Source organism: Muscardinus avellanarius (genome assembly GCF_963383645.1).
Source record: "Muscardinus avellanarius genome assembly, chromosome: 6".
Lineage (NCBI taxonomy): Eukaryota > Metazoa > Chordata > Mammalia > Rodentia > Gliridae > Muscardinus > Muscardinus avellanarius.
The window spans coordinates 50,368,196-50,394,701 of NC_137791.1; the positions used below are offsets into that span (position 1 = coordinate 50,368,196).

The window sequence follows — 26,506 nt, forward strand, 5'->3', positions numbered from 1 at the left end:
TTCTGTTGAGTTTCCACAGAAATGGTGCCAATTAATTTTTTTTCCTTTCTGTTCCTGAGGAAAATTCCTTGGCTTAGCAATAAGGTAACTTCCTGGCAAGCTCTTGGCTAGCTTGAACTTGAGGCATCTGAGATGCTTGTACTTACAGTGGGAAAATGTCTGGCCCTCATTATCCCTTTTCCTTCCAGTATACAATAGGTGAATTAAATAACATTTTGAAAGAGAACTTTTGGAAAGTCTCAACTCTGATAAACATTTCTTAAAAGCTTCTGGTAAAGGATCTGTAGCTTTTGCTATTCACCATGAAACCTCCAGAGTACTGCAGAGTATTATCCAGGAAGAAGCAGTTTTGATCTACTCTATTCCATGGACTGGGTGATCATAAATATCTGAAAGGGTTTAAAGAAATACAGTGAGAAGGAGTAAGGTATTTAGGTTCTTAATTCTTTTATCTCATGACATTTCTAATTATTTCTACTTATATTTTGTTTTTCTTCATGATAGATGCTAATTTACATGCAGATTGTAGTCATTAGAGAGGATTTTTTAAACATTTCCTAAGGTTTGATGTTTGTTTGGTTCTTGCAAATAAAATAATAGTCTTTTCCATTCTGGTATATTCCTGATGCCCAAGATTAAAGGAATCTAATGAAAACTGTTATAAGGTGACTAATCATAATGATTACCAATAAGTTAGATTTAAGAATCTATAAAGAAAAATATGTCAGATTAAAATATGGTTGAAGTTTTCAGTGTCCTCATCTCTAAAGTGTTCTCAAAACCTAGTTAAATTTGATGAAGAAAATTTGGCAATGGGATATGAAAAGATGTGGAACCAATAAAATAATGTAAAATTAAGACCTTGTTTTCTTTCAGTATTCTCTTCTCACCTGGGTATTGTTTATCTATACCTGCAGTGGAGTATTTGTGTGTGTGTGTGTGTGTGTGTGTGTGTGTGTGTGTGTGTGTGTGTGCTGAGGATTGAACCCAGGAGCATTCTACCTCTGAGCTACATCCCAGCCCTATTTTACTTTTTAGTTTGAAATAGGATCTCACTAAGTTACTGAGGCTGGCTGTGAACTTGAGATTGATCCTACTATCCCAGCCTCCCAAATACTGGGATTGCAAGCCTGTGCCACCATGCCAGGCTTTGTGATAGAGTATTAATGGGGTTTTTCAGGCTTACTGGATACCAGCAGCCCTTCCTTACGTTGCTCAGCGGGGCACTCAGAAGGCTAATTGTTCTGATCAAACGTTCCAAGGATCTCTTTTTTGCACTTGATACTTGTCACCCCTCTTCATCTCCTGTGCCCTCTTCCCACTTCCTCTTAATTCTACAGAATCTAATTAAAATGTGACACTTGAATAATTTATAAGAAAAATGCTTTAGGGACATTTTCTCCCCCAAACCTCAAAGTATCTTTTCTCTTCATTCTTTACAAAGCTCTGTGAAATGCGTGGGGGAGTCCAGATAGGAATAATCTTATCTACTTTAATTCTTCAGGAATTTCTCTGATCCTAATTGTACAAAGATCTCACATGGAGTTTTGCACTTATTTCTTGAGAGAGCTAAAGGCAGGGTAGGAAGATAATAGTTGATTTTGAAGAGTTATCTCTCCCCCTCCAAAATATGAAATTGCTAAAAATGGAAAGTTGCCAAAGAAGAGTTTTATACATGTAAATTTGCAAGCAGTCTATTCAAGTTGTTCCAGAGAGAACAGAAGTTCAGCTTCCTCCCGCCTTGCATTTAAACACTGTGCACTTAATTACAAGAAAGATCTAAGTACAACCTGGTTGCTATGGGAAATGTCACTTGAAGTCATGGGTGGAGAACCTGTACTTAAGGACACACCTTTGAAGGGTCACTCATGGGGCTCTGGGAGCAGGTCGAGGGAGGTTCTGTATTTAATAGTTCAGAACATATTAGAAGTTGGTGAAATCTATAACTGGCCATCTCCACAGTGGCATGAAAGGAGAGTGACTATGGGAGTGTTTATCGGCTGCTGCGAATTAATTTCTCAGTTTTACTTTAAGGTCTCTCTCCACAGTATCCCAGTACGAATGTCAAAGCAATATGATTTAGGACTAAAGCTATTTCAAAGGTGGGTCTGTACCTGGTCAGGGATTACCAAAGAGGCCAGCTAACATCATCGCTGGCCTCTGCTACCTTTGACATCTTTCATATTCGAGCACTACATCAGTCCTGATTGCCAGGAAAAAAATCCTGATCAATAAGCTGCTAGAGTCTCTCTCTTCAAAACTGTGTCAGAGAAACTAAAGGCAGAAAACATTCCACCTGGGTGAGATGTTTCTGCGGCTACAGTTTCCAGCCCTTAAATACATGACTAATAATTGCTCAGAATATGTTGGATCAAGTGCCAGAGGCAAGAGAATCCTGGGGGAAGGGAACAGTCCCTACTTGGCATTCAGAACAGAGCACAGAAAGCCTGTGCTTTGGGGAATCCGTCCCCTGCCCCTCCCAGCCTCTGAAGGTCTACGACAATTCAGCCTCTGGTACACGCTTTGGAATATTCTCACTTGACCTTCCTGGAAACACCAATGACATCACCATCACCATAGGCAGTATGACAAGGTCATTTCCTGCCTTTGTTAATTAAAATAATTTTCTCCCATTGATTTTATTATGGCAAAATTATATTTGAGTAAGACATTAACTTCAGAGTGAAATTAATCAAACAAACACTCATTTACTTCTTTCTGTCCTAGAAGGATTTCTTCAGTGTTCGCAAGAATTCCTTAAATCTTACTTTAAAGATTATTGAGTAGACTAAAGTATGTGTCGGTACCTGGTTTCTTGGGAGGACCATGGAGCTTGTCACCATCAGATTGTCTTCTGGCTGCCTTTTGTTGGAACACTGTAAAAAACATAGAACATATTATTCACTGGCCGTAAACACTTAACATAGCAAACATACTGCGGAACGTCTCCAGGAAGCTAGAATGCAGTATATCATTTTCCTTAGTAATAGTTTCTGAATTGTGTTCCTTTTGAGTAGGAGGATTATTAGATTTGTAATTTTCTCATTTGTGCAGTTTATCAGTCATTTCAGAAAGCATTTTCTTTGGGCAGAGTAGGATAATGCTCATTAAACCAGAAAAATCAAGATATGATTCCATTTTGGCATCAGGTAAAGATAAAAGCTGCGTTTTTGTTAAAAGTGATAAATGTTAAAATCACATAAAAAATTCCACTTGCATAGGAATTACTTAAGCTCACTTTTTTGGTGATAAGCAAGGATAAGAATGACTGTTTCCTCTTAAACAAATGAAAAGACTGTTGTATTTTGCAGATGTAATAATAAAAAAGGCACTTTATTCTTGCATCGTCTACCCAGACCTCAGACCTATTAAAGCAGCTTATTCAAATTGCTTCATTATCCGAAGAGTGCTTTGTTCTCATTTATTATTTTTCACGTGAAATTCTGGGAGACAAGTCAGCATTACTCACTCCATTTTGCAGATGAAAGATAAAATTGATTGTTTAATATTTATTGAGCACCCACGAAGTTCCATATAGCTTCTGGCATTTGCTAATGAAAAAGTCCAGACTCTTTATAACTTTACTTTGGAAAAATGAGCATCCCAGAGTTACATTTATTTTTTACTGGCAGTCTGAATTATAGGGTTTGGGAACTGGAAGAGGCCTGGGGGACTTAGTCCAACCTCATCTGTTTATAGATGGGGGTGGTGGTGGAAGTAACGAGCTTGTAAAAGGGCTAAGTAATTTTGCAATGATCCCAGGGCTGTTGTTAGCAGAGAAGTGATTTAGACCTTTAAGCCTTGAACTTCAATCTGTGCCTTGTTTCCGTACGGCACTCCTGGTTCTTCAATTCTGTAAGTCTTCCCTCTTAAAGGTAAGAGAATGCCAGACGTGGTGGCACATACCTGTAATCCTAGTACTCAGGAAGCTGAGATAGGAGGACTGTAGGTCCAAGGCCAGCCTCAGTTACTTATCAAGATTAGCATCAACCTAGCAAGACCCTGTTTCCAAAACAAAACAAAAATAAATAAATAAATAAATAAATAATAAAAAGGGCTGGTGGAGGAGCTCAGAGGTAGAATGGTCCTGGGTTCAGTCTTTACTAGCATAAAGGAAAGAGGACTAAAAGGAGCCCCAGAGCATGTAGAACACTGCCGATCCTCTCATTCCTTTTAGCAGCTCCACAGCATTTCCTGGCATACTGGAACCCAGACGCGTGGGCGTGAGAGTGTCCAGCAGGACGGTGCTTGACCATTCTGACTGTGAGAAGCATCCCAGGCATGGATCTTTGCCTTGGTTTTAATAATCTTTAAATGAGTCTATGATCAAAATCACATCTGGGATGGAGCCGCATCCAGAAGACATATTTTGAATTTTAAAAAACACCACCTCAAATCAAATCAAATTAGCAATTATTTATTAGGCATATAACTTGCCAAGTATCATAGAGAAGAAGGGTATTTATTCCTCTCTACTGTCTTCAGGAGAGGCAAATTATACTTTAAAATGAAGAAAAAAAAATATATATATATATATATCATTTCCAGTTTAAAATCAGTTTTCTTTTTTCCAGTTCTGGGTTTGTGGCTTATATTTTTTCCTAAAATAAAAGTATACTGAGGTGTGTATGGTATGTGAGTATACTTAGCTTATTAGAAGATTTGTCTGAAGTGGTACTTGATTTTTTTTCCATTGGCTAGTTCTAAAAGTCTTGAAAAATGCAATACTCTTGAAATATTAATAATGTTCAGACTCTTTGTGCCTTTTTTGCCAGTATTGTTAAGGTAAAACTAAGACTAAGTATAAAAAATTGTTTCAGTGTAGAAAATCTGGTATTTTAATATGGGAAATGACTCGAATCCAAGATATATTCAAACAATAAATTTTTCAGCTAATAGGTACATTAGTTGGTAAGTTTTAAGAATTCTGCTGAGGTTTAAAGCTACAGAGTACTTGGAAATAGAATTATTATGTTTCAGCTTTTTTGGTGTTAATTTGCTATAAATCACTTTATATCCTGTATTTTATTGTAATATGTTCTGTTTACAACAGATGCTCAAACTGAGTAAAATGCAGTAAATGCTAAACAAATAGATGCAACCTTTCAGTTACTAAATTAAGAAGTTAAATGCATGCACTAAGCCAAACATGAGGAGGGAGGGGGCGATGGGGTAAGAACTGGGTAAGGGCTAAACGGGTGACGTGTGCATGTCTGTCTCCACCATCTTGTATCCCATTAAGAGGTATGAATACAATATACAAATAAAACTTCATAAAAGAAGTTAAATGCAGTGTAGTTATTTATCGTTGAGATTTCAGTCGGTTTTATCCTTGGAACAGCTGAGGGCTGGGATGGGAAAGTGGGATGCTGTGAGCGGGTAGTTATGAAAATGCTAGTTACAGAACTCTGGAACAGCAGGATGTGCAGCAAGTCACATCCAGCGGTGCAGACGTCCTCTCTACCTGCCTGGCCTGCCTTGGAATTCCCTCGCAATTCTCCTTCAGCTGCACACATTTCTCTGTGTTCCCTTTATCTCACCTTCTAATGAGTCCTTTTACAAAAACCCAGTCGTCAATGACTTTTGCCAAACACATTGTCTTCTCCTATCTACAAAGGTTACAAGCCCTTTGTAAATATGAGATAACCTTGGGAAAAGACCAGTTTTACCTTGTTTTCTGAAGGAAGAGATAGCCCACCAAAATTATTACTGACACGAACATGCATATAGAGGAGGCATATTCCATTAGTCGTAGGAAAATAATAAATAGGTAAAATTTTCACATTTTGTTAATCTTTCTTTTTACTAATGTCCGTATTAACCGAAACATTTTTAATCACATCTGACAACAAAACATTTGTCCTAGAAAGCTTTATATATTTTATATTTATATATACCATGTTAAACTTCCCATATAACCTTTATAAGAAGTAAATATAGCCAGGCATGGTGGCGCACGCTTGTAATCCCCGTGCTTGGGAGGCGGAGACAGGAGGATCGTCCAGGTTCGGAGCCAGCTTCACTGGCTTAAGAGACCCTGTTTCGAAATAAAATATAAAATAGGTATGGGACTGTAGCCTGGAGGTAGAAGGGTTCCACCCCCAGTACCACAAAAAAAATGTAAATATAAAATAGAGGTAGAGTGAGAATTAAATATTGGATTGTGGGTCACTCAAATTTATATATAAGTGAACTCTGTACATATATGTATATTTGTGTGTGTGAATTTTTGTAAAGCAAGATTTGTGATGTGTTAAATGAGATTCTTTTTTCAACATATAGCAATTGAAAAAATTCTAGACCAGAATGGTAACCAACTTGGCACAGCTGGTATAGTCTTGTCTTTACATTAGCAACATTTATGACATGAGAAAACCATTTCTCCTCCTGGCCTTTATATCTTGCCAATAAAGTTAGGGCTTCACTATGATGATCTTAAAAGTCTCACTCAGCTTGCATTCTAAGATGAATTCTTATTTCCCTAGTCATTCCAGGTTCAGTAGTGCTGGATAAATTCTTAGGTGACTATGTACTTACGTAGAATACCATATGTTTTGAGGAAGATATTATTTGTAATTTGAGGGTTTAGACTAATAGAAAAACTGGAAAGTTAAATCACATACGAATAGCTTTGAGTAACATACTGAGATCATCCTGCCTTGTGTGTTTGCGTTCTTGCAGGATTTTCTTTCATCTCCATTTTATCTCTTCATTGTTCTGAGAATGCCATCAAAGCAATTATGTCATATGTCAACTTTGATGTCACTCTGCCCTGTGAAATTTTATTTTTCTCTTGCTACCTAAAATTGGAAATTGAGAAGAAACATCAATGCACTATTTGTTCTTGTCACTACCTTTAAACATAAAAAAGTCCATAGAGAGAGAAAAACAAGTTTTGATGTTTAAAATAACTCTAAGCAATACAAATGTCCCCAATACACTGTCATTTATTTTAAACATTGGTAGAATGATTTCTGCAAAATTTTGTCTAGGATAGAAATGACATTGAATGGAAAAAATTAACATAGTATTAAATATTCAAAATGTTAAGCAAAGACGAAGGAGCAGAAAAGCAGAGGAGGAGAAGAAGGTGAAATATAACAAATTCACTTGCACTATTTGTCTTTCCAGGCGGCTCCTGCAAGAACATTCTTCATGTCAACCTCATTTATGGCTTTTTGCAAGAGAAAGGGCTCTTTTGGAGCAACCCTTAGAAAATTTAATAAGGTTGATTTTGAATTATTTTATAAGTGGCTAAGGGGATGAAAAGTCTGTGTAATAGTCAACAGCATCCATGAAGATGTGAATTAGAAAGCCTAAACCTTGCTGTCCCATGCCCATTAGAGGTGAAAAAAATGTAATGTTGTTTAGAGCTGTACACCTATCACTGATTGCTATTCTTTTTTTTTTTTTTCTTGCGGTACTGGGTATGGAACCCAGGGGCATTCTACCTCTGAGCTACACCCCCAGCCCTATTTTTTATTTTGAAACAGGGTCTCACTGAGTTGCAAAGGGTCTCACTAAGTAGTAACTGCAATCTTCCTGTCTCAGCCTCCCAAATTCCGGGATTACAAGCATGCGCTGCCACACCTGGCTGACTATTCTTGTACTAGAGACTTGAGACAAAATGAAATATACATGTCTGTGTTGTGTTCTGAGCTTTCAGAAAATGATACTGTGAAGGGATAGCAGTGTGCTTATTACTTTCTTAAAACCCATCAAGAGGTTGCTGACTACATAGCCAAGAGCTATGCTATGTCCCGAGGGTACAAAGGTCCATGAGACACAGTCACAGTTCCCATGATGTCCTATCATTTTGGTACACTTAACTTTGAGTCAAAGTCAAATGTGTGATTAGTGCCTACTGATGAGACAGGACAGAGATGAGGAAAAAAAACCAGGAAGACCAACAGTCAAAATCCAGTCCCAGTAGCCTTTTCTACTACCTTGTTCACCCAATTTATACCCCTTAAAAGCTAATCACAAAAGGGCAGAATGAGGGAGAGGAAAGCAGGGTAAACAACCCCATTGTCTAGTCAGCAGATTCAGGGGCTAGAAAGTTCTTGCTGTGCAAATAGTCTGTTGATGAAACTGAAGGCCAGAGGAGAGACATAGCCTCTTAATAAATTGTTCAAGAGAGATTAAATACTTCACTCCACTTGAAAATACCACTTAATTATGTTATCAATAGATACAAGTTATTAATTTGAAAGACTTTATAGGCCATTCTATTTGAACAAACACAATTAAGGTGTCATGGGCACAAACTCAGTCCCATCAGCCAGATAATATGAAGGTCTTTCACTTGATGATAACTTACAGCACAGCAGACATATTTAATCAAAAGTGGTATGATTTTGGTTTTAGGGAGAATCATTTTGGTTTTAGAGAGAATCTGCAAATCATTAGATAGCATGCATAAGGTCACTGATGTGGTTATGCCTTACTTGTGAGATTGGCAGAGCCAGAAAGGGGAGAGCACGTATCTACTGGAAGGAAAGAGGCCCCAAAATTTGAATTGGCTCCCAATCCCAAAAAATGACCTAGCTTCCTAAGGAGAAAACATTAACTTTCTTTTCTATTTGTAATAGAAACTTTGAGTCTGATAGATGTGTTCCCATAAAAATCCTCTCTTCGAACAGGAAATCTCACCATAAATTATTTTCTCTACTTCTAAATAACTTAATTTTTGCTAGAGTAGAAGACAATCTGTTTTTATTTGCATATTTATTCTTTCTCATGCAAATAAGAATATTTCTATTCCAAAATTGTTTCCTTTCCAGGAAATTGGGGCATTCTGACAGAAGATATTTGGTGTGTGGAATTCTACATAATGATAGCTTGAGGCAATTGGCAATGCCAAACTTCCAGTCACCTCTGGGCAGGCAAGTCTTCCTCCTTGTTACCAGGGAGACAGAATTCACTGAGCACCTACTGCTTGCGACCTTGGATGAGGGGTTAATTTCTTCCCATAAGCCTTCATTTGGGCTTATTGCTAGACTTCCATTTTTGCTCATTGTAATTAGTAAGGAAATGATTTGAATGTAGAAATTAGTGACATACCAGGTACTTTTCTTTTTATTTCACAGAAAAATGGTTTGGGTCATAAGGAGGCCCCTGAAGGATGCTGGAAATGATGATGAACTCACTTTTTAGTCCACGTTTCATGGTTAATTTCTTTGCCTTTCTCCACTCTGTTATCAGGAAATGTTGCTGAATCACAAAGTACCAATGAGATCAAGATCTGCATTTTGCTATGTTTTACAGAATGATAAACCTTGGATCTCTCAGTTTTTTCCTCCTCCCAGTATTAAGAGAAACTATTTGGTCATCCTCACTTTGAACAACCATTCAGTACTTGTTCTGTTAATGAGACTCCACATACAGAAATGCAGACAGACAATTCCAAAAAACAATGCCTATGCCTACGTGTTCTATATAGTGTTCAATATTGGTGGTTAACAAATATTTTGGAAAAGTCATTTAAAAAAATACATTGCCATATAAAAAATCATGAGAGAGGTAAGAAACAATAGGCCAACTGACTGGGGAGAGGAGGTGGGTCTGCCCTCACCTCTCTGTGTACAGAAAACCTTTCCCAAAGTGACTGCCATCTGCCACATACTCCTCTATGTGCCACTGAGAACAGGTTGCCTTTAATTGTCATGAAAACCCTGAAAAGCAGGTATTATCATTCATTAACAACAACAAACAGAATGTAAAATCAAATGGAACCATGTTCTGCACCTTGCACAAAATTATACAATTTTACTTTTGACTTGTGGCAAAGTCACAAGTCATATTCTGTTCCACCTGACTTTGCAGTCTTCATGAATTTAACTACATCATGCTGCTGGTCTCTTAGTGGAGACTCCTCTCAATGTGCCAACTCCCCAAAGCATTATATTTTTCTCTAATTGCTACGTATGTAGAGTTTAAAAAAAAAAAAGATGCACACATTAAAATTCTTGGTGAAAAAATTGTGAATTCACTACATCTAAAATGAGAAATTGGAGAGTGTATGTGGACAATTGGTTTGATTCACCTTCAATTTCATATGTAAGTGACCATCTGCTAAAGAATTCAAAAGTTAACTTTGGCTTAAAAATGGAAATAATCGAGAGAAGGGCAAGATGGCAGCTGCTGAAAAGAATATGCATTCCTAAGAGAAACCCTGAATACCAGATTTTGGTTTAATATCTGATTGGGACAACTTAAGAAGACATTTCCAGCCGTGACTTCCATATACAGGAGAGAGAGTGGATAATGATGGAATTAGAAGCCAGATGACAAGGAGGCATCCACCACACAAGAAACGTGATTTTTGGAAGAACATCACAGAAGGGATTAGAGAAAAGACCACTTCAGCCATGGATGCTGGGGAACTCTTAACAACATGCCTTGTGAGAAAAATGATCCGGGCATGGTGGATGGAACCCAGGATCACCGGGCGGGAAGCCGAGCCATGTGTCCTGGGGAGCTTAGCGCGCCTGGTCGCCACACTTTTCTGTGCTGCACTGGGGGCCATGATGTGCTTGGAAGAGCAGATCATGCTCTACATGGTGAGGTTGTGGGCCTTCACTCATGAAGAGGAGATAAAATTTGTTGCTTCTGAGTGCTTGATCCCACAACCTCTTCAAAACACACATACTGTCTTCTCTTATTAGAAAAAAATGTTGGAGAGGAGCCAAGATGGCAGAGGCGGCAGCCAAGATTTAGGACATGCAGACAAATCCTATCAAATTCATCTGGAACTTTTGGAAACAAATCCCCACAAGGGGGACTGCTCCTGCCGCACATGCTTAAGAATTCTGGAAATCATATCATGTAAGGAAGGAGCTTAGTGGAGAACCAGGAGGAAGGCAGTGGTGGCTAGTATTTGGAGAGCCAGAGATCTGATCCAACCCACCCCGATCTTCTGAAGAAATTACCCCAAAGGTAGAATGCTACCACTGTGCATGCTCAGGAATTCTGGACGACATGCATTGTGGGAAAAGTGTTTGGGAGATAATTGAGATGGTGGAGGCAGCAGCAATGGCAGTGGCTAGTATTCAGGAGAGGCAGAGATCTGATTCAATCCACCTTGATCTTTTGAAGAAATCGTCCCATAAGTAGAATGCTACCACCAGGCATGCTCAGGAATTTGGGACAACATGCTGTGTGAATAAGGTGCTCGGAAGAGAACCAAGATGGATGTGGCACTGGCAGCGGTGGTCAGTATTTGGTAGAGGCAGAGATTCAATCCAATCCACCTCATAATTTTAAAGAAATGTCCTCAAAGGTATACTGCTACTGTCACACATGCTCAGGAATTCTGGAAAACAAACTGTGGGAAAAGTGTTCAGGAGAGAACCGAGATGGTAGTGGTGACCAGAATTTTGAGGAGCAGACAGATCCAGTCCAGTCCACCTTGAACTTTTGAGGAAATCTCCCCAAAAGTAGATTGCTCCTGCCACACATGCTCAGGAATTCTGGACATCATGCTAAATGGTAAAAGGGTTTGGGGGGTTTCAGAGGGAGCCCCGCATAGCCAGGATGGGCTGCCACGCTGCGTGTTGTAGGAGTCATCAGCCCTCTTGACCACTGCACTCCTCTGTGCAGAGCGGAGGCCAGGGTACGCATGGAACAGCAGAGCCTGCTCTCCGAAATGAAGCTGTGGACCTATGCCTTTGGAGGGAAGACAAAATTCAATGCCACTAGGTATTTGGGTCTCAGCTTTCGCAAAAGACATGTACTGCTCTCTCATATTAAAAAAAAAAAAATGAAGAATACTGGGCATGGTGGCACACTCTTGTAATCCCCGCGCTTGGGAGGCAGAGACAGGAGTATAGCACAGGTTCCAGGCCAGCCTCTCTGGCTTAAGAGACCCTGTTTCCAAATAAAAATTAAAAAAAAAATAGGTCTGTAAGAGTAGAGCCCGGAGGTAGAAGGGTTTCCAGGGAACATCTGTAGACGACCTGTTCATAGTGACAGAGACCAGAGCCCGATGCACAGCAAGACAGCAAGGCTGGTGCTGGGGCCTCTGAGGTCAGGATAGGAGCTTGCTTTGCAGCTAGGCCAGTGCAGGGGCCAGTGAGGCCAGGATCAGAGCCTGCAGTGTAGCTAGACTGGTTCTGGAGCCTCCAAGGCCAGGTTTGGAGCCTGCCGAGGGGTGAGGCTGGTGCTGGGGCCTCGGAGGCTGGGACCAGAGCATGCTAAGGGGTGAGGCCAGTGCCAGGGCCAGCGAGGCCAGGATCAGGGCCTGCTGTGAGGCAAGGCCAGTGCTGGGGCCTCAGAGGCCAGGATTGGAGCCTGCCAAGGGGAGAAGCCAGTGCCGGGGCCAGTGAGGCCAGGACTGGGGACTGCCGTGAGGCAAGGCTGGTGCTGGGGCCTCGGAGGCTGGGGTCAGAGCCTGCTGAGAGGAGAGGGCAGTACTGGGGCCAGTGAGGCTGGGATCGGGGCCTGTCATGGGACTAGGCTGGTGCTGGGGTCAGCAAGGCCGGGATCAGTGCCTGCCATATGGTAAGGCCGCAGCTAGAGCCAGTGAGGCTGGAATAGGAGCTTGCCTAAGGCAAGGCCGATGCTGGGGCCTCTGAGGCCAAGATCGGAGCCTGTTGAGGGGTGAGGCTGGTGCCAGGGCCAGCGAGGCTGGGATTGGGGGCCTGCTGTGAGGCAAGGCCAATGCTGGGGCCTCGGAGACCAGGATCAGAGTCTACTGAGAGGAGAGGACAGTGCCGGGGCCAGTGAGGCCAGGATCGGGGCCTGCCATGCAGCTAGGCTGGTGCTGGGGTCAGCAAGGACAGGATTGGTGCCTGCTATTCAGTGAGGCCGCAGCTGGAGCCAGCGAGGCTGGGATAGGAGCTTGCCTTAGGCAAAGCCAGTGCTGGGGCCTCCGAGGCCAGGATCGGAGCCTGCCATGAGGCAAGGCTGGTTCTGGAGCCAGCGAGGCCAGGATCAGTGTCTGCCAGGTGGCCAGGCTGGTGCTGGGGCCTTCAAGAGTGGGATTGGAACTTGCAATGCAGCATACACAGAGAAATATCACAGAAAAATTAAAAAATCAGATGATTTCCCTAATATGAAAAAACAAGGAAGAATGGGTAGTAGGAGGAAATCTAGTGGAAGAAAGGGCCATATGGAAGAGCACTTATGGTGACCAATCAGAGGTGATGGGATGGTGGAAGATGGAATCTCTTTAAAACACATGATGTACATAAACTAATATATCAAATTTAATCACTAAATGGGATTGAGGGAGGGGAAGGGAGTTGGATGGGGATTGGATAAAGCCTAATTGGATGATGTGTGCTTGGATATCCTCACAAGTCTTGTATTCCATTGTGATGTTTGACTACAATGCACTAATAAAAATATATTAAAAAATAAAAAGAAAAGAAAAGACATTTTAAAAAATGGAAATAATCTAGGTCAGGATTTCTCTAGAATGGTACTACTGACATTTTAGACCAGGCAGTTTCCTGTTGTGGAAACTGGTCTGTAAATTATAGGATGTTTAGGAGGATCCTTGACCTCTGTCTACAAGATGCCATAAGTACTGTCCTAATTGTGACAATCAAAATAATATCTCTAGACATTTCTAAATGTCTTCTGGGAGGTCAATCATCATCAGTAAAGAACTACTACTCTAGGTCCATTAATCTTACTAAAGATGTATTTAAAAGAGAGCTTAACTGGGCGTGGTGGCACAAGCCTGTAATCCCTGCTCTTGGGAGGCTGAGACAGGAAGATCGACAGGTTCGAAGCCAGCTTCAGCTACTTAGCAGTGCTCTCAGCAACTTAGTGAGACCCTGTTTCCAAATAAAGTATAAAATAGGTCTGGGAGTACAGTCCAGAGGTCGTATAGCCCCTGGGTCCCACCCCCAGTACCACAAAAGGAAAAAAAAAAAAAAAGGGCAAGAGCTTAGAAGAATCAGATAATAAGAAGGAAAAGCCCAATTTACTCTGTTATTGAAAAAAATCTAAGTGCTTGATAATATTTGCATTCATTTTCTCATGTAATAAAAATGCTTTAATACCAATTCACACTACAGTTGATTACTGCCTTCTTTCTACTTCACTAATATCAAAGTATCAAGTCCTTGGAAGAAAAAGGTGGAGAAGTCTATCATTGTTATTCCAACACTCTCACAGATGATCTGAAAACTCTTCTCAGGTTTCATTCAGTATCTCTGTGAAGGAGACAGGGGATCATGATGTTCTGCTATGAGAAGGACAGGAAGAAGACATCTTGACTTGTGTTACCCAAATGATGGACAGTCGGAGCACAGGTAAGTGAACGAGGAGCACAGGTCAGGAGAATGCTTTCTTCTCTGCAGAGCTCTATCCTTGCCCTATCATGAGAAGGAGTGAAGCACAGAGCCACAGGGAAAGGCGGGAACATTGGGCTCACAGACAGAATGATAAATATGTCACTCTGTTCTGAGAGCACCTGTGATATAGATACTAAGTCCTCAAGCTAAATGCCTTGGACAAGGTTACCTAGCCCGAGAATAGGACCCAAGGCACCCAATCTAAGACCTACTTTAATCCACTTGACTACATTTTTTAACTAATGAGTACAGAGACCATTCTCCTCTGTCACATTTACAATTATATGGATTAATTTCCCCAAGAGTTTCTACAAGGTCTTTTATTATTTTTTTATTTTTCATTTCAATTCAATTCACCCGCGTTCTATGTGATCAATTTCAAGTACAAGTGAATTGCAAGTGGAAATTTTCTGAGCGCAACTGAGTCGTACTTGACATTTGGGGTCTCAGTAGCTGAGTAGCTCTCAAAAAGGTCATATACATCTTTGTTGAATTGCAAAATGCCAAGGGCAACTCAGTAGCAACTAAAAATTGAAAGGGAAATTATACTTTACCCCAAATCAACTACATGGACTTTGAAGAAGGATATCTGCTCTATTAATCATATGAGGGGGAAATGGAAAATTATCCATTGGTGTTGAAAAATTTTCCCCAATAGGCTTTCATCTCTGCATGATTTATGGATATACTTTTCCTATCAATCTATCCACATCATGCCAAGCATTCATTTTCTTGCCTTGATTTGCCTTAAATCAAGAATTCTGTTACTAAAGAAGACTATAGATCCATGCTAATTCCTCTATATTCTTGATGTTGCATGAACGAGATTTTTTCCAATATAATGGTAGAAAAAGTTGGGAGAATATAAGATCGAAAAACAGGCAGACTTCAAAAACTTTTTGAGAAAGAAGACTTATTATTCTTCCTGTGGTTGTTAATAGTAAATTTAGTCGGAGAACAGTGGAATAAAAAAAATCAGAAACATATCTGTTCATAAAGTTAACCAACATGGTTTCTGTTTGTATTAATAAGTTACATTTCTTGGAATTGGAACATGGTGATGATGGTGGATGTTTATTATGCTTTGCAACAACAACTAGAAAGTTTACTACCTATATGTGAATATCTTAGAGCTTTGTTTCATTCTGTGTATGTTCTTCCCTTCAAATGAGTCCTGCTGTAAACATTTGATGCCTTAGAATAGGGGAATTAATCTTTGAGCTCATCCTCAGAGTGTTAGTTATGTCTGCTACTCATGATGCTATACATCTTGTTACTTCTATCATTTACTCACTCAGATGATAGACATTAAATAGTCATCGTTTTGACTATGCATTCAGCTCTGAGCTTGGCACCTGAGATACAATGATGGGCAATCTGGATGAGGTTAGTCACTTCCTCTATGAATTTTATGGGTTAGAAGGAGGGATTAAATATTATTGATTAATAAAAAAAATCCATGAAGAAAATTTGTGGTGCCATGTACAAAGGCCAGTAGACAGATTGATCTGGATCCAAGTCTCACCTCATCTTCTGAGTTTACTTGTTTGGGCAAGACAAGACACTGAAACTCACAGAACATCAGCTTCCTTATCTCTAAAATGAGACTGCTAGTGCCAACCAGGAAGAATTGTCTCATGAATTGGACAGTACCACAAAAATTGCCTAATAAAAAAATAATCTGAGGAGTGGATTAAGTTGTCTTGTCCCATTACATAATAGGGTCTTCTTTTCCCCACTTAATCTAGATCTTTTATGTATTTTCTTTAATGTATGACTCTATTAGACTCCAAGAAACACAGATATATTTTTATCTATTAAAGTTGGTTATCACAGTCATTCTTTGCCTAAAAATTGACCAATGACAAAAAAATTGATTTAAGTTACAATGTAATGAGCATAAACTATATAACAAGCATGTGCTGAGCATTTGCTAATTTTATCTCATTTAAAGATTATATATCTATAAGTTAAATATTATTTTTATCCCCAATTCATTATAGGAAACTGAATATCAGATATAAAGTTACTTGCTTAGGTTATATCAACTGAATATGAAGAAAGTCTCTGTGAAAAAAAAGTTTTCGACTTTTGGGAAGATGGCAACAAGAAAAGTGGGCTTAAGAGCCCCGCTAACAACCAATCTCTACTACTACAAAATCAGTGCCTTTCATAGCCAGAAAACACCATCAGCAGAGAAACAAAAAAATCACCAGGCTCCAGAGAGAAGGGGAACCCAGAACGAAGCTCAGAGCCACAGAGGAGATACGCTGGCCTCACGGCCGAGGATGTGGCAGTAACGCCTTACTGCTGGCGGCAGCGGCGAGCTCACTGGACGGCACCAGACCAACACACTCAACAGCCCACCAGGCTCCAGAGAGGAGCGGCGGGCAGCGAGCCAAGGTGAGCCGCTGCGGACAGCCCTGCGGGATTCGGCAGATTTTTCAGCACAGAGAGTTTCTAAAGCTCCCAGTGGCTGGGCAAAGCACACGCTGCAGGGACTCAGAGCAGAGCTCAAAATCAGAGAAGAAATACGCCAGCCTCACGGCCGAGGGGGGATAACGGCGCCATATTGCCACTGGCGGCAGCAGCAGCAAATTCACCAAGTCCACTACAGCTCCATCTGCGTAGTCAACAACAGTGAGTCAAATTGCGGGCCCTGGAGGAGAAATCCCAGTACTGTACTCCCAGGGACTTGACACAGTGGGGGAGTGGCGGTGGCAAAGATATCACACCAAAGGAGAATACCCAACCTGGCATCCCCCCATGGTCTAAAGCAGCCTCGATTGACTCTCTGGGTCGGAGACTCTGTGATACAACCCAGTACAGGAGTAGTGGGGACCGAGATACCACAGACTCGAGATCCAGAGCACCTTAAGTGAAGTCATAGTGACCCAAGGAAAGAACCCAGAGAAGGCACAAACTTCCGAAATCATGGGAAAAAGGAATAACAATGGAGCAATGAATGCCCACAACCCTACAACATCAGAACCCGATAAAACAGAAATTCAGAGATTTCTAGAAGATCAAATCAGGAAAATAACTGTAGAAATAATAGAGGTGTTTCAAAAAGAATTCAGAGAGAGCCAAAAAGAGATAAAGGATGTAATTAATGAAGTAAAGGCCTCAATTCAAAGTACAATCAACCAATTAGACCACAAGGAGAATAGAATCTTGCTCTTAGAAGATGATCAATCCAAAAATGAACGCATAGTTTCTAATTTAGAAAAAAATATCCAAAAGCAGGAATCTGACACTGAAGAAATATGGGTCCATTTTAAGAGAGCTAACCTAAGAATAATTGGAATAGAGGAGGGAAAAGAAGGTGAAACCAAAGGGATCAACAATCTCTTCAAGGAAGTAATAGCAGAAAATTTTCCAAAGTAGAGCAAGAGGTCGATACACAGGTCCAGGAAACTTATAGAACTCCCTTTAGACAGGATCAGAGAAGAGGATCCCCACGCCACATAATTGTCAAAATGACCAATGTGGAAGCCAAGCAGAGAATCTTAAAGGCAACAAAAACAAAGGGCCAAGTGACATTCAGAGGCAAACCAATTAAAATCACTCCAGACTTCCCAAACCAAGTCATGAGAGCCAGAAGGGCTTGGAGTAACATATTCCAAACTCTGAAAGAAAACAATTTCCAGCCAAAAATTTCCTACCCAGCAAAATTTCTATCAAATTAGATGGAAAAATAAGAAGCTTCCATGACAAACAGAAACTGAAGGAATTTATGTCTTCAAAACTAGCACTAGAGAAAATACTCAAAGAGATTAACTACAAAGAAGAAATAGGTAACACACACCAGAACCAGAGAAACAAGATTTTTCCATCCAACAGACAACTAAGATTGGGTATCTTTGGAGATTCATTATGTTATTCTTTTACCTCTTTCTAAATTGTATTGTTTGCTTTTATTGTTGCTAATTTTTAGGATTTCTAGTGGGAATATTAATATACCTTCAGATATTGCATTTAGAAATATTTTATCCCATTCTATCAGTAACTTTTAACTCTGTTTACATTGTCTTTGGATATACAAAAAATTTTTTTTAATTTTTTAGGGAGTTTCTTTACCCTTCTGTTGCCTGTGCCATTGAAATCATATCCAGAAATCACTGCCAATTTCAATGTCGTGAGGTTTTATGACCCAGATTTTCTTCTAAAAGTTTATAGTCTTAAGATTTATACTTAGGTCTTTTATCTATTTTGAGTTAATATTTGTATATGGGGTTAGGTAAGGGTCCAGTTTTATTCTTTTTCATGTAATTGTTATTTTTCAACAATATTTAGTTAAAAGATTATTATTTCCTCCACCAAATGTTCGTGGAAACCTTGTCAAAAATAACTTGACAATATATGGAAGAATGTATCTCTAGGCTTTTATTTAACTCCAATGATTTATATATCTGCCTTTAGAACAGTACTACACTGTTTCAATTATTGTAGCTTTATATGGTTTGAAATCAGAAAATATACATCTTCTAGCTTTGTTTTTTTTCGAGATCGTTTTGGGTATCTAGAGTCCATATTCCATATTAGGATAGATTTTTTCTGAAAAAAAAATATATATATATATATATATATATATATATATATATATATATATATTAGTTTCACCTAAAAAAAAAGGAAAAAAATATTCTCTGGTAAGAAAGAAAGCAAAAAGAAATATTGAAATGTTATCTTTAAGTTATCAAAAGCTTGGTATCAGACAAATGAAACTGTTATATGAGATTATCATTTTTAATTTTGGATAAATTGCTATAATACTAGATGTCAACCACTAAGCCAAGCATGGGAAGGAGTGATGGGGAGGGAATGGGGTGGGGATCGGGTTGGGGCTGACTGGGTGATGTGTGCATGTATGTCTACAAAAGTTTTTTTGTATCCCACTATGATGTATGAATACAGTGCACCAATTAAAAATTTAAAAAAAGTTTTCCTCTTTCATTATTTATTTTGGGTTCCCTTTGCCTAATCTCTTTGCCAGTAGTTTCTTGAGTTCTAGAAATGGTCAACTGGGATTCTGCATCCTGCATTCTTCTTCTGTCACTAACTCCACATCCTTCTTTGTGGCTATGTTATACCATCAATGTGCCAAAATTCTGCTGCCACTTCTGTGTCCTGGCAAGAATTGGGGCAAATAAATGTTCTCTTAATTGAATGGATGACATTCTGGGAAATGGTGGAAATTTTATTTAATAGATCTATATCAGAGAGGGAAGTAAATAAGGAGGAAAATTGTAATGAAAAGTTTTTATCAAGTGAGATGCATAAAACATTAAAAAAGAATTAGCTGATGAAGCAATTTCTTTCTAAAGAAGGAACAAAATCAATGGTATGAAAGACAGAGGTGGGCAAGTATATCCCAATGGAAGAGAAAGGAGGGAAGAACTATTGGTGATCTCATTTACAGTTCAGCTTTTGCTACAAGTTTGGCATGAAGGACAAATAAGTGAATAATCATGTAACTATAGGTGATTTACATAATTAATATGAAGGAAGACTTTGTCATTGGTATTTAATAAGCCTTTATATAACTAATAAAAAGGATGGAGGAAAACCACTCCAATCTATTTAATTCAGGGGTTGTTTGAAAGTCTAAAACAGTCACAGTCCCAGAATTATTTTTCTTTTTTCTTTTTTATTTGCGGGTCTGGGGATTGGAACCCAGGAATATTCTACCTCCAAGCTACACCCACAGCCCTATTTTTTAAAATATTCTTTATTTTGAAACAGGGTGTCACTGAGTTGCAAAGGGCCTAAGTACCTGAGGCTGTCTGCAAACTGCGATCCTGCTGTCTCAGCCTCCCAAATGCTGAGAGCCACACCTGGCTCCTTTTTCTACTCCAGTAAATTAAACAATCAACCATAATGGGGGGGTATACATTACAGAAATTGAGTAAACGTAGTGGTGAGAGAGGAATTTGGGGATAGAAAAAAAGAGAGAAACACTGAGTCTCAAAAGAGAAGTGCTGCCAGAAGTGGTGGCACATGCCTGTAATCCCAATGATTGAAGCCTGAGACTGGAGGATCAGAGCTTGAGAACAGCCTTAGCAACTTAGTGAGGGCCTCAGCAACCTAGGAAGACCCTGTTTCAAAATAAATAAAAAGAACTAGGGTGCAGGTCAGAGGGAGAATGCTCCTGGGTACCAAAATTAATATGTATGTAAATAAATGAATGAATCCATCCATTCATCCATACATACATAAATATATAGATGCCATTGAACACTGGGAATGCAGAAAATGCCCATGAATGGCTAGAATGCAAACCCAGCAACTAGAGAGGAATCTAGCTTTCCTCCTCAGTTGTGCCCTTGGCTCCTGACCTTGCTCACAAAAAGTAACATAGTATGAAGGTCACAGGCAAGCACCAGAAGGCCTAGAGCAAAATCATGTGACTCTCCTGACTCCACCTTTAATCCAGGCCCTTGTTACTGTCCCTGTGCCAATATTAACACCCAGACCAAGGGCTGCTGTCTCTCCCTTGGGAGATGGCCCCCATTCTCCCTCAAACATGTCTCTGTTTTCCTAAATAAGTCTGTGTCTCTGAATGACACTAGCTGAAATTCTTTTCTGTCTCTTACATTCAGTTCTCCTTATCCTGCATTTCCTTCCTCCTGAGCTCCTTGGAACTCTTCCAGTGACAGCAGGCTATGGGACATTAAGGCACCGTGATGGCAAGTGTTGCACACAGAACTGGAAATACAGCAAATTAATATGTTCATTCTCAATGGTAAAAATTTCCAGTTCTCTTTCCACCATCTAATCTCAACATGTTGGTGACTAGTACAGACTACAGTTAGTTGGATTTTATTCTAGAAAAATTGAAAAATTGTACAATAGAGTTGTCATAACATTTGGGGATCACTCAGTGAAAAAGTTGGCATTTCCCTATTGCCCTATAATGCAGTCCACTTGTTAGCATTTACATGTTTTTGTTCAAAATTTCGGTTTTCTTTTTTTAGGCAATTAATATAGCTAAGGATGGCCATATTTGATGGAAATGTCAAGCATTATATATTTGTGTCCAAAAAATAGACAAAAAAAATGAAGAGAATGGAGACCATATTTGAATAGAAGAAAAATAAAGCTAAAGAAATTTAAACTCCCAAGACAATACAAAGAGGATAAATTGTACTTCAACCCATGGCCCCCAAAAGAAACAAGAGTGCTATTAAAAAGAACAGAGAGTAAGACAGAGTTGGAAAACATGAGTATGACTCCTAGTAGAATGATGAAAAGTTTAAGTCCCCAAAGTAGAAGCATCCAACATGGGAGTTGTTGTTTTGAGCAACAACCAGGGGATGGGAGTGCAGACGAGAATGTACTTCTTCAAACATTTCCAAACCATAAATACGTTCTCATATCAAGTTATGTCTGGTTTCTTCTTCTTTAAAGGTAGCTATTGGGATTTAGTGAGTTTGTCAAAGAAATAGTGATATCCTAGAGATCACTGTGATAGACATTATGAGGATTTCTTTTTCTTTTTCTATTTTGTGGTGCTGGGGATAGAACCCAGGGGCATTCTACCTCTGAGCTATACCCTAGCCCTATCTTTTAATCTTTCTTTTGAAACAGGGTCTCACTAAGTTTCAGACTCACTGGCCACGAACCTGCATTCTCCTCTCTCAGCCTCCTAAGTGCTGTGATTACAAGAGTGTGCCACCATGCCCAGCTGAGAATTTATAATTAAAGCTTATTTCCTAGCTTCATGGCCTAGATAATTGTTTGAATTCACAGTTTTTGAAATACTTGTTTATTTCCTAATTTGTTATAATTTCTTGACCATTATTGGCAGTAGATCACTGTTAAATATGCACATCTTACATTGGTAAATGACTATAGATACTTGCTGTATTTTCTTATACAAATCTTTCAATCTGTCCTGATTAAGAAATTTAAGAATCCTTAGTCTTTTATGACTGATTCTGTTTCTCTTATGTGGAATTTTGGTATATTTTTAAATGTTATTGAGGTCCATGCTATTTTTAGGAGCTCAGTTTTTCTTTTGTAGAATTATGGAAGAAATTTTAAGTAGAATTTATCTGTGTGTGCTGTGGTTTCATGTTACTGGAATGGTTTATCAAAATTATCTTTCTTATGAAGAATTAGAAAAGCAGAAGCCAATCCATAATTTTTATTTTCTTTATTTACTGTATCTCCAAATTTAAAAAAATGGGTCAATATAACTTACCTGTGATATGAAAAGATACTTTCAATCTTTGGAGTTTTAGAGCACTAATCACATCAGCTTCTATTATCCTCCCACACATAAAAGGCAAAGAAAAAAAAAACCCTCCCATACATAGAAGAATAAAAACAAACAAATTCATAAAAAAAAAACCTAGAAAACAAGATCAAAACCTCACCTTGAGCTATGTATGGTGTTGCTTCCTCTTTGGGAGTGATGTTTGTAGGTCGCGGTGCAGGGGCAGGAGGTCTGTTTATAATGAAGGATTGACTTCTGTTTTTTTTCTTTATACTCATACTGGCCAGTATCATGTCATATTCATTGTCATCAATCTCAGTGAAAGTGTACGGGTCCTCCTTCTCCTCCTCCTCCTCCTCCTCCTCCAACTTCTTTCCATCTTCTTTCTTTTCTTCTATTTTGAGTTCATATCTTGTTTCTTGTCCTGAATTAGTATTATTCCAGTTTTGACTTCTTTCCACTTGTCCTTCCACCATTTTCCCTGCTTATGAGAGATTTTGATTGTTTATTCTCCTATTATATGCAATATTATTAGTATTCACCTGTCCCTTGGTTGAGTTTCCCAAAGTTGTATAATCAAATGCCACAGGAAACAATATAAAAGAAGAGATTCTGTCTCCAGAAAAATAATTGTACATTACCACACAAATTCCAGGAGAAAAGCAGGATGGGTCATTTACTCACAATATTTCCTGTAATTTGTGATCATTAATTTTGTAAAGAAAAGCACTATGTTTAAGAGGTGGATTTCTTTGAAAGCATATAAATATTTTCAACATATTTATTTTATATTAGAAAACTGATGGATTAATCGAAGTCTCAAACTCCAAATACCTTGAAAATGGATTTTTTTCATTCAAAGTAATTTTACCTCTCCTATTGCTTGTGCTGAATATTTTGTCTCACATCTAATTTCTCTGAAAATGACAGGAGGGAATAGCTCAAGCTATCACTTCTTGGTTTCCAGCACCTCTTTTCTGGTATGATAAAATGACCTTCAAAAATGCAAATCTTGATTTTTTACAAGCCAATATAAATCTCACTTCTAGTGAGATTCAGTGTAAAAGACACTAAAAGTGTGTTGAGGACATAATAGATAATATGCACAGGAAATCAATGGCTTGAGATTAACTCACAGGAAAATAAAATTACAAGTTTCAGAGACTTTTATGGTTCCATATTTAGAAGAATCTTTACTTTTGTAAGAATATGTTGAACTATTTCAGTGGCAGTTATTTAGAAGACAAAGATATGACATACTTTGGTGAATAAATAAGTTTAAAAGAATTTGATGGCTTTCTGCCAGGCCAATGAGAGGGCTCATTGGTTGCTTTTTTTTAATTTGGAAGCTGCAAATATGGCAAAAATATTTAGTTTATTGCTTATGAGCAATTTTACTGGAAAAACTTAGAAGCGAAAATGTAAGACAAATAGTAGAGTAGAATAAAATAGCATTATTATAAAAAGATTCAGCAATTATTTCGAGTAGGCTTATGAAAAGAGCCCAAGATCATCTCTTAACAAAGTCTTATATAACTATTAGTTTCAGTTAGTCTAACCTAAGAAATAGTAATCACCTATGTGCCTAGCACTAACTTTAAAGTCACCAGGACTTGCCTTTTCCCCTGTGAATAATATGGTTTTGACTTCATGACTTCTGTTTTATTGACAGCATCACAGGCAAAACCTGATGAAGTAGGTGGGGAATATTTTTAGAGTGCTTCATTTTTAACAAAATGTGTCAGCTATCTAACTTTCACGAACTGATTCCTGAGCTCTTAATTCTCTTTGTTTTACCACCCACCACTCTTCCCAACTCTCTCCAAAGTTGGCTTGCACCAGAAACAGGGCACTCTACCTTTTATTTTCCAAAGATTAAACATATCATTCAAGAGTGGAACCTGAGCTTCTTTGATTTAGGTCATACCCTAATAAATAGTATTCTTAATAAATAATATTTTACTTTCAACTTTTAAAATGATTGGGGCAAGAGTGTAGAGAAAAGATAATCCTAAAAGCCCAGGAAACCTCCTCATAGAAGTATTTGACATGTCCTAATCACAGGCTCTGAGGTCTTGGGTCTATGTCAAAGAGGGATTGCAGTGATGACTGCTTTTAGGAATTGTGAAGATAAACAGAGATTATGTGTTCTTTGTAAACTGAAAAATGCTCCATCCTGTCATATGTAGCATTATAAATTAGATTCTAAGTTTTTTACTAAAATTCTTGTAAGTAATAAACTAAATATTATGATAGTTTCTCCAGTGAATAAGTCCTTAAATTCATCCTGGGGAATTGGATGAACTGGCCTCTCTCCTTTTTAGTAACTTGAGGAGAGATGGAATTTATTCCTGAAGTTATGACTACCTAATGTCAAAGAACCCATTTGTAAATAAATAAATAACCCATTTTAAGTAAATAATTTAAATAAGTGGTAGTTTACAGGCTGACTTGTAAAAGACCTAAATTAAAGAATTATAAGGAAAAGTATTGTCATTTTATTTTTTACTCACTTCCAATAAGAGCCCTATGAAAAGATGAGTTGAAAAGCAACTTCAACACAAAAAATGTAAAAATAAGAATTTATAAATAAAAGCAGCCAGTCTTTATTTTAGTGTGAGTTCCACATTTCTTGTCTTCAGGAGATACACTGGCCAACACTGCAGTCCAGGTCACAGGTATCTGGCAAGCATTTTGGATAAAGTGGTTTCTAATATAGATATTTACTAGGAAAAATATGATTTACTACTAGCTCCCATGATAAGAGATTCAGCCTGACAGAAGACAATCTTGTCTTCTTCAAAATTAAGTCTAATAATTACAAAAATTTATTCTGATATGAAAAATGAGAAAATACACGAGAATTTTGTTGTCAGTATGTTGATAACCTATGTTTCCTTGCCCCACAGAGTCTTATATACCTACTTCACTGATATATCTTCAGGGTCTACAAGTGCTTGGCACAGGGTAGGTAACCAATGAATGCCTGCTGGAAGAATGACTGAATCAGAGGAGTGTCCATCAGAGGAGTGTCCACTAGGCCTGAGGACTTTCCTTCAAGCACTATTCTGCATCTCTAAGTGTGGAACACAACCTCAGCACACCTACTGTGTGCTGATAAGCTCGAACCTTTGCAGACGTAGAGCCTCAAGGACATTAATGCTATGTTTCAGGGCTTTGGAATTAAGTTTTTGAAACAGTATACTTTATAGCTTTCTAGAGCCCAACAATTGAAGCACAGTGATAGTTCTTTGTTTGTTTGCTTTGTTTTTAGTATTGGGTATTGAACCAGGCATTCTGCCTCTGAGTTACACCCCCAACACTATTTTATTTTTAATTTGAAAAAGGTCTCACTGAGTAGCAGAGGTTGATTGTGAGCCTATGTCTCCCTGTTCAGACTCCCAAGTACTGGTATTATAGGTGTGTGCCACCACACTACGCGACAGATAGTGTTTTAATAATGAGAAGTTTTAAATCATTCTTTTAAATTTTCTAGCCTCACGAATTAGCCTCACTAACTAGCTGAGTCTGTCGGCAAACCTTAATCCTCTCATCTTAGCCTACCAAGTGCTGGGATTACAAGCATACACCACTACGCCTGGCTAAATTTTCTTTGTAAGAACATTTTATACATTTGGAAAGTAAATATAAAGTAATGGTCAATAAAGTGGGTGATAATTAGTGAGTGTAAGAAAGACCCTAGAGCTGGGAGCTTCTCAGGCTGTTAAATACTCCAGGCATTTAAGCTCAATGTGGAAGCTTCTCTTCATGCCGTCTGCAAGGTTTGGAGCTCATGCTCTCCACAAGGACCCCCCCAAACCTAGTTCAGTGTTAGATTTTGTTCCCAGTGCAGTGTGAAGAAACCCTTTTCCACTTACTTTCCCACAGCCACCAAGCAACTGAGGGGTCTAAGATCATTTGCAAATCATCTGTCAGAAGACAAAACTATTTTTTTTTCTCATTGGTGGTGCTGGGGATG

General features: G+C 38.8%; 1 protein-coding gene across 1 annotated transcript in view; it reads right to left on the reverse strand.

The window, feature by feature from the left end:
- BANK1 (B cell scaffold protein with ankyrin repeats 1) overlaps positions 1 to 26,506 on the reverse strand; it is a gene marked incomplete at both ends in the record, with an annotated part of 320,108 nt that overhangs the window by 19,788 nt on the left and 273,814 nt on the right. Inside the window, 2 exons of the mRNA XM_080697739.1 lie at positions 2,808 to 2,876; positions 22,688 to 23,008. Coding sequence (XP_080553865.1) covers positions 2,808 to 2,876; positions 22,688 to 23,008 — 390 coding nt within the window. The remainder of the gene's footprint in view (positions 1 to 2,807; positions 2,877 to 22,687; positions 23,009 to 26,506) is intronic.